Source organism: Tigriopus californicus, chromosome 9, assembly GCF_007210705.1.
Source record: "Tigriopus californicus strain San Diego chromosome 9, Tcal_SD_v2.1, whole genome shotgun sequence".
In the NCBI taxonomy this organism is placed as follows: Eukaryota; Metazoa; Arthropoda; class Copepoda; order Harpacticoida; family Harpacticidae; genus Tigriopus; species Tigriopus californicus.
In genome coordinates this window covers 14,263,246-14,275,627 of record NC_081448.1, presented here as the reverse complement: position 1 = coordinate 14,275,627, position 12,382 = coordinate 14,263,246, and the positions used below count along the sequence as shown (strand labels likewise).

The window sequence follows — 12,382 nt, the reverse complement described above, 5'->3', positions numbered from 1 at the left end:
GCTCAAAACTCTCACAGACTGCCACGCGCTTTCCTTTTGATTAATTACATGACCACCAATCAGAAATGGTCTAAAAAAGATAAAATTTCGGAAGAATTCAAAAGGGGTAGCAGTACCTCTGTGGCGGTGTGATCAACCGTCTACGTATGCGTTTCGGAATGAATTCCAACTGTCGGGATCCCATATCCCCTTCACATCTGAATTTCAACGTTCGGCATCAGATGGACCGCGACTTGTCCTCCGGTGGCGCCAGATTCTGTACCGGTTCTGTACTCACCTATCATTATGAATGTTGGCCACACTGAGTGAGCCATCCAGATTTCCAGGTCCGTCCATCCAATCAACAACAACAAGTGCATCAAACGAATCGAGTTGGATCTTCCCAATAAAGTGCTCGAATTTTCCTCGTGAGGATTGAAGATTTCTCACTGACCATGACCGACGCCATCCCCAAAGATCTCCGGCAAATCCGGGCCTGCTTATCGTGCTCACTCATCAAGGTATTAATTGCCACATTGGAATGGATCCATTCATCCGTCCAGCCATGTCTGGATTATGGAAGTTTTTAGTTCATCAATCTCCCTCATTCAGTCAACCCTCATCTCTATTTCGAGCCGTGATTTAGCACGAACCTTGACTCGAGCCAACGAAATCGATGGATTTCACTTGAAAGATGGCCTCCAAGTATTTATCATTCCCTTTGAAGCGGAAAACGTCCGTGTAGCATTGTCATACTCATTATCCATCCCAACATTTGTGCCATCTGGGTCCTGACAGCCAGCGAGCAGGCTTAGGCGCCCCCAGGCCCTGGCAACCGAAAAGTTAGGATTGGTTAGGTCAGGTTAGGTTTTAAGTGTTTGAATGATTTCGAAAACCATCACTCTGCACAAATCTGGGGATGGACAACGGTTACATGTTTCTACTCCTAATAGAAAGCCGGTTCAATCGGACTTGGCGTAGAGGTTGCTCTCAACTCTAGATTTGGGCTGACATTTTCCATTGTCGCCGAAATATCGCGAGATATATTTTGTGCCCCCACCCACATTCTAAATCCTCCATACCCTTCTTAGGCTCAGACCGGTTTTTGAGCATGAAATGAAAATAGAGAGTTGAGCCGACTCTCTCTGTCCATGAAGTTATCTTATGGGCTTCAATTGAGCGACTGCCAATCATCTCTTTCAGACCTTCGAGCAATTCGAAAGCGATGGTTGTGATAATTGCGACACGTTCTTGGGCTTGCGGCACAACCGTGATAACATCTACGACTGTACCAGCACCAACTTTGAGGGCATGGTGGGCATGTGCAAGCCCGAAGATTCCTGGGTGGGCAAATGGCAGCGCATCAGTAAGTTTCACTGGGGATTGTTTGAATCTGTCACGACTGTTGGGTTCGACTAAAATGGAGTATCATTCATGGCTTTCAGACCGATTCAAGACGGGTGTGTATGCCATTTCCGTGTCAGGACGACTGCCCCAAGCCGTGGTTCGGGATATGCGGGCCAGTAATATCAACCACCGGAGTCGGGATACCAGTAAACGATAACGCTTCACTTTCTTTGTGTTTGAATTCCAATTCCGGCGCTTTTCGCTCAATGCCTAAGTGGTGGCGGCCAATGTATTACGAATAAATCCATTAGGTGCAAGTTAGTACCCTCAATTCATTTAACTCCATAACTTTGGCTACCGGGCATCCCAAGACAACATGTATTTGATATATAAAAATCGATCCACACCACACCCGATCAAGGCTGAGAACCAGCCGTTGATTCGACGAAAACCGGTCTGGAAGGGACTTTCGGATAACGGTACCCCAAACCAATGCTCTTGGATTCCCACGATCTTCTCCTCGCCTGAAAACATAAGTGTGGTTAACTTCTTTTCTAATATTCGTACTATGGATTAAAAATTCCAAATTTGGCCTTCCAAACATTCATTTAGATTAAAAATTCAAAAATTGACCTTCCAAACATTCATCCGAAGCCGACCAAGAACGGGGGCACCGCCCTATCCGACTAGAAGAATATGTCAAAAACCCGATGAAGAGAAGCTTGGATGTTTCTGCCACCCTCCTTAAACAAGTATTATAGCGACTAAAGATCCTTTCCAAAGATTCCAATTTTTTTAGTGACGACTAGAGCTCTTTGGGAGAGAAGCGTCACTTCCCCTAACCACTTGAGGTAGTGTTTGTGAACACATTTTGTGAGTTGGCCACAAATTGTCGGACAGATTGACATCGTTCACTTGTCCGGACGACCTTCTTTATCTGACTGGCCACGGTCCCAAAGTGGTAAACAAAACAAAATTTAGGCGTGCTTTTGTCCAAATGAAAACTTTTAAAATCTTACAGACATCTCAAGTATTGCGATATGCTGTTGGTGTGACGACAGATAGTCATTCAGTACTTTAAATTGCAATCTAAATTCATGGAAAACACACATACATTAAAAGGTATGTAAATCCAAGGGCAAGCAAGCACTAGACAAAAAGCATCACCTCGTAAAATATTTTCATTTGAAATTCCAGCCAAATCTGCCATGCGGTGTTATGTGCATGTAATGGCCACTGAGGAATTTGGATCGAAGACACGCATTAGACTGCCCGTCATATTGGCTACCCACAGGATTGACACACAAATTCGTTTACAGGAATAATTTGATGTGCTCTAAAATTGCATTGTTTTGTGCGTACTTTGGGTACTACGGTCTGCCAGCCGTTATATCGTCCGTACAAACTTCCGATAAACAATCTCTTAGTCCGGGACAGATAGATTCTTGGTTTGTGGGTGTGGCTACAGCTTGAAAGGCTTCTCGAGCCCGGTCGTTCACAAGCCTTTCATAATGTGCTTATTTTTCGGTCTGCTTCAAAGGGTCAAAGGGAACCTTGAAACGTTTAGACCCCACTTTTTTCAAAATGTGCGATCTAAGCTTCTGGACCAGGCACTAGACTGAAGTCGCTCAAAACCGGGCCGGTTTGGGCATGGCTAGTGACTTCACTCTTCAGGTCAACGATGGATGGCTAACACCGCCAGAGCCTCGATTCGTTCGACAACCCCTTCCCCCCCCCTTCCCAAATGAATTGACCCCCCCCCCCGCATTACATCCAAGTGGTGTCCCCCCACTTGGACCCGATTCACGGCCCCACAGGTGAGAAGAAGGCCCTACCCGGTGGTCCAGCCAATCGGAGCACAATCTTGTTCCACAACGTGAAATAAGCTCGAGACTGGCGGAACACGTACATATGCCGCACTATGAGTTCCACCTGCTGCGGGTCATCACCCACCCCATGCGACACATGAATAAAGCGAGTATCGAAACTCCGACTAAACCAACCACCATTGTGCGGTCGCATCCGGTCCAAAGCCGCCCAACCCCGACCAGCCACGCCATGGTCTTCAAGGTCACGTCTGAATGGAAGAAGTCCTGCCAGTCAGGCCTGCTCAGGGCGTGTCTTTCCGGGGTTGATATAATTCCATTAAGGCATGGATGAGCGGACTGCGTTGCCGACACAGCTCGGCGGCTTGAGCGGGATGGAGCTGAGGGGCGGAATCCGGCACGGTTTGGAGCTGGGCCATGGTGCGGGCTTTGCTTTGATTGACGTGATGGATGAGCTGGGCCAGACATCCGCCGTACCAGACACCGCCCGTACCCAGTAAGCCTAAAGGTAGGGCCCGTTTCCACATGGCACGGGCCAGCTCAAGCTAATCCTGGATATCGGAGGACTGAGTGAGTTGATGATGGTTTATTTACTTCTTAACATGCCTTTTGACACTACTCTAAAGATTTTCTCATGATCATGTTCAAAGGAAAGGAAATGAGCTTGAGTTTTGATACAAGTTTTCTTGAGCTTAAAAGTACTTGTACTTATAAATACATTCAAATCAAATCAAATCAAACCATGGGGGAGGATGAATAACTCATAAATCTAGGCTAAGCCTGTCTATTTTTCGCCTTGGCCACCGTACCTTTTTTCTTATGACCTTTTACCGCTAAAAGCAGGCTTTTCTGAAGATCATGACGTCATGGGTTTGAACAGAAGTTTAGACAAGAGCCCATCCAGCATACAGAATACAGCCGGTAAACGTTATTCTCCACCGATTGGTTGGCGGTGCTACTTTTTTTTAAACTTGCCCTAAACTTATCAAACCTAACTAACCATACATAACCTAACCCAACCTAACCTAACACGATATTAATAGCCTTAAATTCCCTATCTTAACCTTTCTAGCAGTTTGTCCACAAATTTAAAAATGAGCACCGCCAACTAATCGGTGGAGAATAACGTTTATCTGGGTGGCCTCGGCCATATAGTCTTAGCTTCAGCCCTTTAAAAACAGGCTTGCCCAGGAGCATAAATCGACACCGTTTTTCAAACCAACCTTGTGCGTGAAATCGCAGACTCGACCGACTCGACCGAAAAAAAGTGTCATGGCGGTGGTGTTTGGTGCTTTCTAGTCAACGACTTCTTGAACCATTTTTGTTAGGACTAATAATATTTATGCCAGGCGTAAGAGATGACGCCTTGGAATGATACCACTTGAAAATAGGCCAGGAGTTTTCATGGAGGAATTCAAAACCGGCAGAACATTAAAATCAAGTACCAAGCACTTGATTTGGTTGCTCTAGAGGCCCCGTTTTCATTTTGCCATAACTATGTTATTAATGATGGTAGAGCATTTTCTTGAGAGGAATCATTGTTCTTGTCTACGAGTTTTTCCTGTTAAAGGATTGAATACGATTCCGGTTGTTTATCCTGGAAGGAACCGTTTTCTTCTTTCAAGAAACTTCAAATCAACATGGTAGAAATCAGTTCTACGTTCCTTTTGCTCTATTCTTGACCTCCCCTACAACTGTATTAGCCGTGACGTCATCATACTTCTAGTGCTGGTCTGACCCAAAAGCCCAACTCCAGTTTGACCCCAAACTCCCGTCCATTTTGGCCAGCCTGAAGTAGTAGGATGTCAAACTTCGTTACAAAGAAGGCCGGAAACACGCGTTCTGTCTGTCCTTGATCCGTTCGTCGTAGACTTTGAGCTGCCTTGCTCCCCTCTGCTCGCTCAACATGTCCACGGCCTCCTCATCCCACCCTCAACTTCCGGCTCAAACGCAGCCCCGTTCGAAAAAGGTAAGCAATCATCCTCATTTTCCGCCGTCTATGCTGCCTTAAATCAACTTATTGACGCCTGTTCTGATTTGGGGCTTAGGGTTCGTCTCGTGCGGCTTTGGGAGTGTTGCCCGCCAATGTGGCTTTGAAGCCCACGCATCAGGCCCCGCCTTTCAAGGTGTTTCAGGACGCTAAGAAGCCTGTGGTAAAGGTATCCGGGTCCGTGGGTCGGCATGTCGGCGTCCAATGCGGTTCGGGGGGCGTGTCGAGCGCGGAAACCCAGACGGACTTGAGTTTGCTGCAGTCGGATCCGCAAGCTCAAGCTGAATCCCACATGTATTCGGGTAACGTATTTTCACTCTAGCCTAGGTTATGTATCTCATCTAGGGCGAAGTTACTGTTTCCAACCCCTAAATTGGGACATTTCTGTCTTTCTGCCTTATTTGATTAAAGCATGGGCCTAGAATGTTCAAGAAGGTCTCTCATCTATGAGAACTTAACAAAAATTTGCGCTCTATTGCCTGTTGATTATAAATTAAATCCGGTCGTAATGTACCCATGACAAGACAAAAGCATGCAACATGAAAGAGCTATTGTCAGTGGTTAGCGGCGGCATTATTACGAAATACTTGTCAATCCTAATTGATGTCGTTACTCAACTGGATAAAAAGCAGTGATGCCATCATTGATTGGGATTCGAAGTTTCTTGATTGTTTAGAATTAGCAATGGCATATTTCTCTGGAAAAAGTTCGATTGATTATGCGTTCAAATCGCCGGCATAACCAACGATGTAGTACCATATATATGACATACATGTGTATGCTTTGCTTCAGTGGATTATAAGGCTTTGGCCGAATCACGGCGAAAATCTTTGGACGAGGCCTTGCAAGAAAATGAAGAACTGAAAAACCAACGTGTGGAATTAGTCATGGAAAATGAGGATCTCAAAGCCAAGGTCGCCGATTTAGAGGTTGACGTCAGTTCCTTGCAAGAAACCTTGAATGAACAATCAGAAGCTGTCAAAGACGCCCAGAAGTCTTGGCCATAATCGGAGTGAGAAATACTGTGAGAATATGCTCTGAGTTTAGTCAATCTTTAATGTTCTGCCTTTTATTTTATTTTAGCGAGCCGTCGATTGAACGTTTGTCAAAATCAAGTCTATCCGTAGAAGCTCTCTACGGCTGAATGTGAAAAAATACAGTTTATTGACCGCTCTTGTAAGAACTTCAACCCAATTGATGGTTGGTCATGATCTCAACGGTTATTTCACAATCCATTCATAAATTGTGACGCCCATTATTCAGCTCAATACTATTCAGACACCTAATCGTCTTTTTGAATTGAAATGCATTCATTCAAGTGAATTAAACATACTTGCTTCAGTGTTGTGTTGAGGTGCCCTGCTACTCGTTGAGAGATCATAACTATCATATATTGTCAAAACTTGTTCCCATACCCACTTGAGACTAAAATTAATTTTTTAGAACCTTCAACTAGATAATAATCTTTATCTGAGCGGAGGAAGCGCCCTCTGCTTCACCTAGGTGGAGACAAACAAACGTACGAACGCGAGAACACGCTCTAAAGGCAGGATTAACATGTTGGTGCTCAAGCTTAGTGCTCAGCCTTAATCCTGAGCGAGTTCCACAGAAAAGGTTACGGCTTTTTGATGACCTGCAGTTGACACGACGTTCAGACAGACTTTTCTGCCCTGAAAGATGTAGTTAGGGTCTCCAAGCTAAGACTAACGCTTTTCGAATTAAGGATTTGTCAACCCGCCATAGATACAGATATCTAAAACTCCACGGCATTTTGCCATGTCGAACTTTTTTGGCTCAAGAAAAATACCCTAGATCTCGAATAAAAAGTCAAAAAAACGCAAACTATAGATTAATAGAGTAGAAATATGCCGACACTACTATCGGAGTTCGAAGGAGAGTGACCAGATCGATTCTGCGGTAGGGGAAAGTTTGAGATTTTATCAAAACATGCGTAAGAAATAATATTGGAAAAATTTCAAACGAACCAGCATCAGTAAGGTGTCTTTCAAGTTTCTAATATTTGGGGTTTACGATACGTAAGCCCCATTTGAATTCAGTCATTTAATGTAACACTTGGCTTGACTTGGTGTTAGTCACTCTCTGACATGTTGACTGACAATGATGGAGACTTTGCTGCACTCAAAGTGGAGGGTTTTCCGCGTGATTTGGGACCCGGTATTACGTTTGAGCACTAACATGTCATCCTGCCTTACGATGCCAGACTTCATCAATGGATTATAGATGAACAATATATTGCCAAAGCATGGTGCCAATGAATAACCCAACAGCTCTTCTTTGGAGACCTTTCAAATCCTGTATGGGCAAACTTCTGAACACTTTTGCCATGTAATCAAGAGCTCAACAGAAAGTTTCTTGCTGTATGGTTGATAACCCAATAAGAGTTTTGCAATCATCATTTCCAACAAAAGAGCATTAGGAAAAGCACAGTTTCACAGGTTTTTTGTGACTAACCTTAAAAACATCACTTTTTAGGTTTGCATTTAGTTTCTTAGCACAATTTATTGAAAAAAACCGATCACAAAAAGTCGCTGGTGTGCTACAAGTATGACCTACGCGGCATATTTAATTTAGCAAAATTTGAATTATATTTTGATGATGATTTGTCGTCTTATTAAGATTAGGCTTAGTCAGGGCTAATTTCTATATCCAGACAATGCTTTGATGTACAAACCTTTTTCAATATTATGAACCGACATCATTGTAAATGTCAAAAGAAAGTTGTCAACGATGACCAGGGCGATCACTGTAACTGTTATCCATCCTAACACTTGTGCAGAGTGACTTTTTTACATATCATTGTAATACTTTAGACCTAACCTAACTGACCTAACGAAACCTAACCTAACCTTTCGGTTGCAAAGGCCTGGGGGCGCCTGCAGCGCCAAAAAAAGCCTGCGGCAGCTTGGTTGCAAGGACCCAAATTGCACAAACGTTAGGATGGATGATGGTGGGGCAGACGATCACTGAAGTAGCATTTTTAGTTTCAAAAAGAGAACTTAACATTGTGAGGTACATCCCCCACCCTCTTATTGGAAATATGGTGGTTTATCCTTCTGTAAGGCACGCCGTCAACCCTGGACAATTTTTCATTAATGGAAAGGATGACTAGCTTTCCCACTCTTTATGTCAATGATTAAGAACTTGGATCGGGCAACTCTTTAAGCATTAGTGCATTAATGATGATCTGCATCTTCTTCCAAGCACTCGACATTAGGCCAAGGTATTTTATGGTCCTTCGGACATTGTTTCCTTCACATCCATGGTGACCCTGATTGATTCGTCTTAATTCGCCTTTTGAAACCATTAATCATAGCTGGGATCCACACTTGCTTTTTAGGCTTTGAATCTATTTAAAAATATCATTGACAACTTGGCGGCTGAGTCCCAGGTTCTTTGCGATGAATTGACGCTCGTAGGTCATTTCGATCACAACTTTTTCTTTTAATATTCATAATGATGCCGTTTCAAAATTTATAAACACTTTTCATATCAAAACTTGTCGGGATTTTTTAGTCTCTCCCAATACGAGGGCTCTCTCTTCAATCCTGGATGTTCTAGTGACATCTTTGACTTGCTCGACCTTTTGCAAACTTGCTCAACTCATTGGAGCCCAAATGGGTGAAGCATGTATGTAGCTGAGTGGAATTTCATTCCCGTTCAGGCCATCTTACTCTCAGTAACCCAAGAATAGATTCTTTTTAGGTCCTTTGCCAAGATTCCAGTAGCCTGGTTTACAAAGAAAAAAAGGTTGAGTGAGGTCCGTAAGATCATAGGTAAGATTCACATTTGACTTGGGTTTGAGCTAATCCTTTGAGTGTCCCACTATTTTTAAAAAACTCAAATCAAATCCAATGCTTGGAAAAACGTCACCACAATTAACGATTGTTTAAATTTTGGCAAAAGTCTTGAGCAAATTCTTGAAGGGTAAACAAATGGTCACAAGCATGAATTTTCATTTGAATGTCTGAAACGTTTCAGTCCTTCTATATAAGGAGGTGACCTTCAATTGTGACAGTAATTTTCCGTTGATTACATTCTTTGTGATTTGATACAATACCCTGCCAGTGTTAGGCTAAAAAGGTTGAAACAATTACCTAGTTCATTTCAGGTAGGCTAGAAGGCTAGCCCTCTACGGTAGGCTAATCACTAAAGGCGGCCAAAGCTTGCATCTTGTAAAGTTTGCACATTTTGTAAAAAAAAATGGCGCATCCGAGATATTCTGTGTAAATTCATTGCATCTGCAGATATTGCACGTTTAAGAGCAATATATGACAATTTTCTGCAATTCATTGTGCATTACAGCATTTCAGCTAAAAAATGATAAATATTTGTGAATAATTTTCCAGAACGCTTGTCAATTTCGTGGAAAGTGTGAGATTTTATTATTTGATTCTTTTTCCAAATCTTTTTTTCAAAAAAGTGCACGTAGGTATGAAATAGATATCAGACATAGTACCAACCATCTGTTTAGGCATTCCATTCATTCTTAAAAAGCTCTTTCATCATTGCCATTTTTTAAGGACACTCTATTTCAACTGTTGGAACTCAGTTTTGTCTGAGAGAAGTGAACTTAATTTGGGAAGAATTAACTTAATTTACTTTTGAGAAACTTAAAAAAACTTAATTTTCTGAACAAAATTGCTTTACCTTTGCTACGCTCGACATTATTGTTTTTCTGTTGCTAAACTGAGATTGATATATTAAGGATGTGCAAGATGCTGATCAGTCTAGAAGATATTATGATATACTTTTCCTTTTCATCTACATGTTGCTTAAATATGAAGGCATATATATCCCTTACAGCTCCCGCAAAAGTCTTGGTGCCCATGTTTTGGAAAGCCTTATATTCAAATTCTTGTTCAAATTCGGTTGGTTTTTCATGCCAATTTGTTGTCAATGAAGACCTTTTTTGTCTGCAAGTTTTGGCGGCCCTACCAATCACTGACCTAAGAAAAGTAGTCAAAATCCTAAAATCTTGGCTTTTAACCTGTCAGCCACATTTTGGAAACATTACCTAAAAACGTCGATTTTTGGGAAAAAAAATTTTTTTTTTTGAAGTCTTGTTTATTTTACAAAAAACATGCATTTGTTTTATTACTTCGATTTTTACAACAAATGAGAAAAAATATCCTCCTGTGAGTACGTCTTTAACAAGCTATACTTTTTTACCTTTTATAACAAATTTACTGTTTCTTCACTTTTTTATGACTGATTTTGCTATTTTGCTTTACCGTTTTTTCCATTTTTTTCACCTTGTAGTTGCCTTTTTTTGCCAATTTTTCACCTTGTAGTTGCCTTTTTGCTATTTTTTTTCTACCTTTTTTTCCCGATGGTCTACAAATCACTTGAAGTTTTAGGGACCTTCGGATCAGAGTGTGCTCTCTGGTGGTAAACAGTAGTGATGTGTTTCGAACCGGACTGTCAGCTGTTTAGCTTCAAAGACCTTGATTAGGGCTCCCATCACGAGCGAAAGAGGATAGATACACAGGCAAAACAAAACCGCTTTGAATGAGTGGCAAAAGCACCCTGCCTTTTAGGTTTCGAAACCTAGAAATTGGGAGCACTATCAGAGGTTCTTAACGCAAAATAGCTTGATTTCCCGGTTTCGAAATCCATCACTAGTACACTTTGACCGCAACTCATTTGCCAAGAGCAGGTTGATATGCAATCATGCAATGTTACCCCCGCTTGTGCCTTGCTTTCAAAATGTAGATAAATTAAGTTTGCATCAAAACAAAGATTAGGGCGAACCTATGCAACAACCAAATGTGTTATTTACATGTTAAGTGAGAGGCACAATACCTTAGTTCATTTCTTCTTGGCCAAACTGAGTACCATTTCATTTTAGGTATGCTTCCACTTTTTACAGCACCAAACAATTTGAGCTGCAGGCGAAAAACCTGCTTCAAAAAATAGCAAAAAATTGAACAAAGTATTGATGTTGGCAATCTTTAATCTAATTGCAATAATATTTTTGTGTGGCGTTTTCCAAAAGTTAAAGCCAATGAAGCTGTTCCAATAGCCTCTGAAAAAAAACTACAGCAAGGTGATTAAGAAAATCAATGCCAGTCATGTTACTCAATTCTACTTTCTTGGCTCAAGTTCAATGTGAAATAAATAGGTGGAACAGGTAAGATAATAAATACAGCTTTACAAAATACAAATAAGAATATAATGCTCGATCCATTCCTTCATCACAAGAAGGAGAAACTTTACGAAGACAGTGTACAAATTGGAGTGTGCCGTTATCTTGGATTGGACACTTTTGTTGTCACCATTTTCCATCGTTCCTGGCCCCGCTCAGATATCAGGGTCAATTCCAACACCAAATGAACCTTATTGGGACATTTCTGTCTTCTGCCTTATTTGGATTAAAGCATGGGCTTAGAATGTTCAAGAAGGTCTCTCATCTATGAGAACTTAACAAATTTTGCGCTCTATTGCCTGTTGATTATAAATTAAATCCGGTCGTAATGTACCCATGACAAGACAAAAGCATGCAACATGAAAGAGCTATTGTCAGTGGTTAGCCGGGCATTATTACGAAATACTTGTCAATCCTAATTGATGTCGTTACTCAACTGGATAAAAGCAGTGATGCCATCAATTGATTTGGGATTCGAAGTTTCTTGATTGTTTAGAATTAGCAATGGCATATTTCTCTGGAAAAAGTTCGATTGATTATGCGTTCAAATCGCCGGCATAACCAACGATGTAGTACATATATATGACATACATGTGTATGCTTTGCTTCAGTGGATTATAAGGCTTTGGCCGAATCACGGCGAAAATCTTTGGACGAGGCCTTGCAAGAAAATGAAGAACTGAAAAACCAACGTGTGGAATTAGTCATGGAAAATGAGGATCTCAAAGCCAAGGTCGCCGATTTAGAGGTTGACGTCAGTTCCTTGCAAGAAACCTTGAATGAACAATCAGAAGCTGTCAAAGACGCCCAAGAAGTCTTGGCCATAATCGGAGTGAGAAATACTGTGAGAATATGCTCTGAGTTTAGTCAATCTTTAATGTTCTGCCTTTTATTTTATTTTAGCGAGCCGTCGATTGAACGTTTGTCAAAATCAAGTCTATCCGTAGAAGCTCTCTACGGCTGAATGTGAAAAATACAGTTTATTGACCGCTCTTGTAAGAACTTCAACCCAATTGATGGTTGGTCATGATCTCAACGGTTATATCACAATCCATTCATAAATTGTGACGCCCA

General features: G+C 41.7%; 3 protein-coding genes across 3 annotated transcripts; 2 read left to right on the top strand and 1 right to left on the bottom strand.

The window, feature by feature from the left end:
- The first annotated feature begins 318 nt into the window (after window positions 1–318).
- Window positions 319–1,647, top strand: LOC131887022 (transcription elongation factor SPT4-A-like). The gene is made up of 3 exons (XM_059235507.1): window positions 319–500; window positions 1,183–1,345; window positions 1,425–1,647. Exons 1-3 carry the CDS (start codon window positions 435–437, stop codon window positions 1,541–1,543), a joined length of 348 nt encoding a protein of 115 aa, XP_059091490.1. The 5' UTR covers window positions 319–434; the 3' UTR covers window positions 1,544–1,647.
- Window positions 1,641–3,812, bottom strand: LOC131887021 (uncharacterized). The gene is made up of 2 exons (XM_059235506.1): window positions 3,162–3,812; window positions 1,641–1,850 (listed from the first exon to the last, which is right to left on the bottom strand). Exons 1-2 carry the CDS (start codon window positions 3,346–3,348, stop codon window positions 1,681–1,683), a joined length of 357 nt encoding a protein of 118 aa, XP_059091489.1. The 5' UTR covers window positions 3,349–3,812; the 3' UTR covers window positions 1,641–1,680.
- Window positions 3,813–4,961: 1,149 nt separating this feature from the next.
- Window positions 4,962–6,164, top strand: LOC131886629 (uncharacterized). The gene is made up of 3 exons (XM_059235018.1): window positions 4,962–5,121; window positions 5,201–5,444; window positions 5,935–6,164. Exons 1-3 carry the CDS (start codon window positions 5,059–5,061, stop codon window positions 6,147–6,149), a joined length of 522 nt encoding a protein of 173 aa, XP_059091001.1. The 5' UTR covers window positions 4,962–5,058; the 3' UTR covers window positions 6,150–6,164.
- Window positions 6,165–12,382: the final 6,218 nt, after the last annotated feature.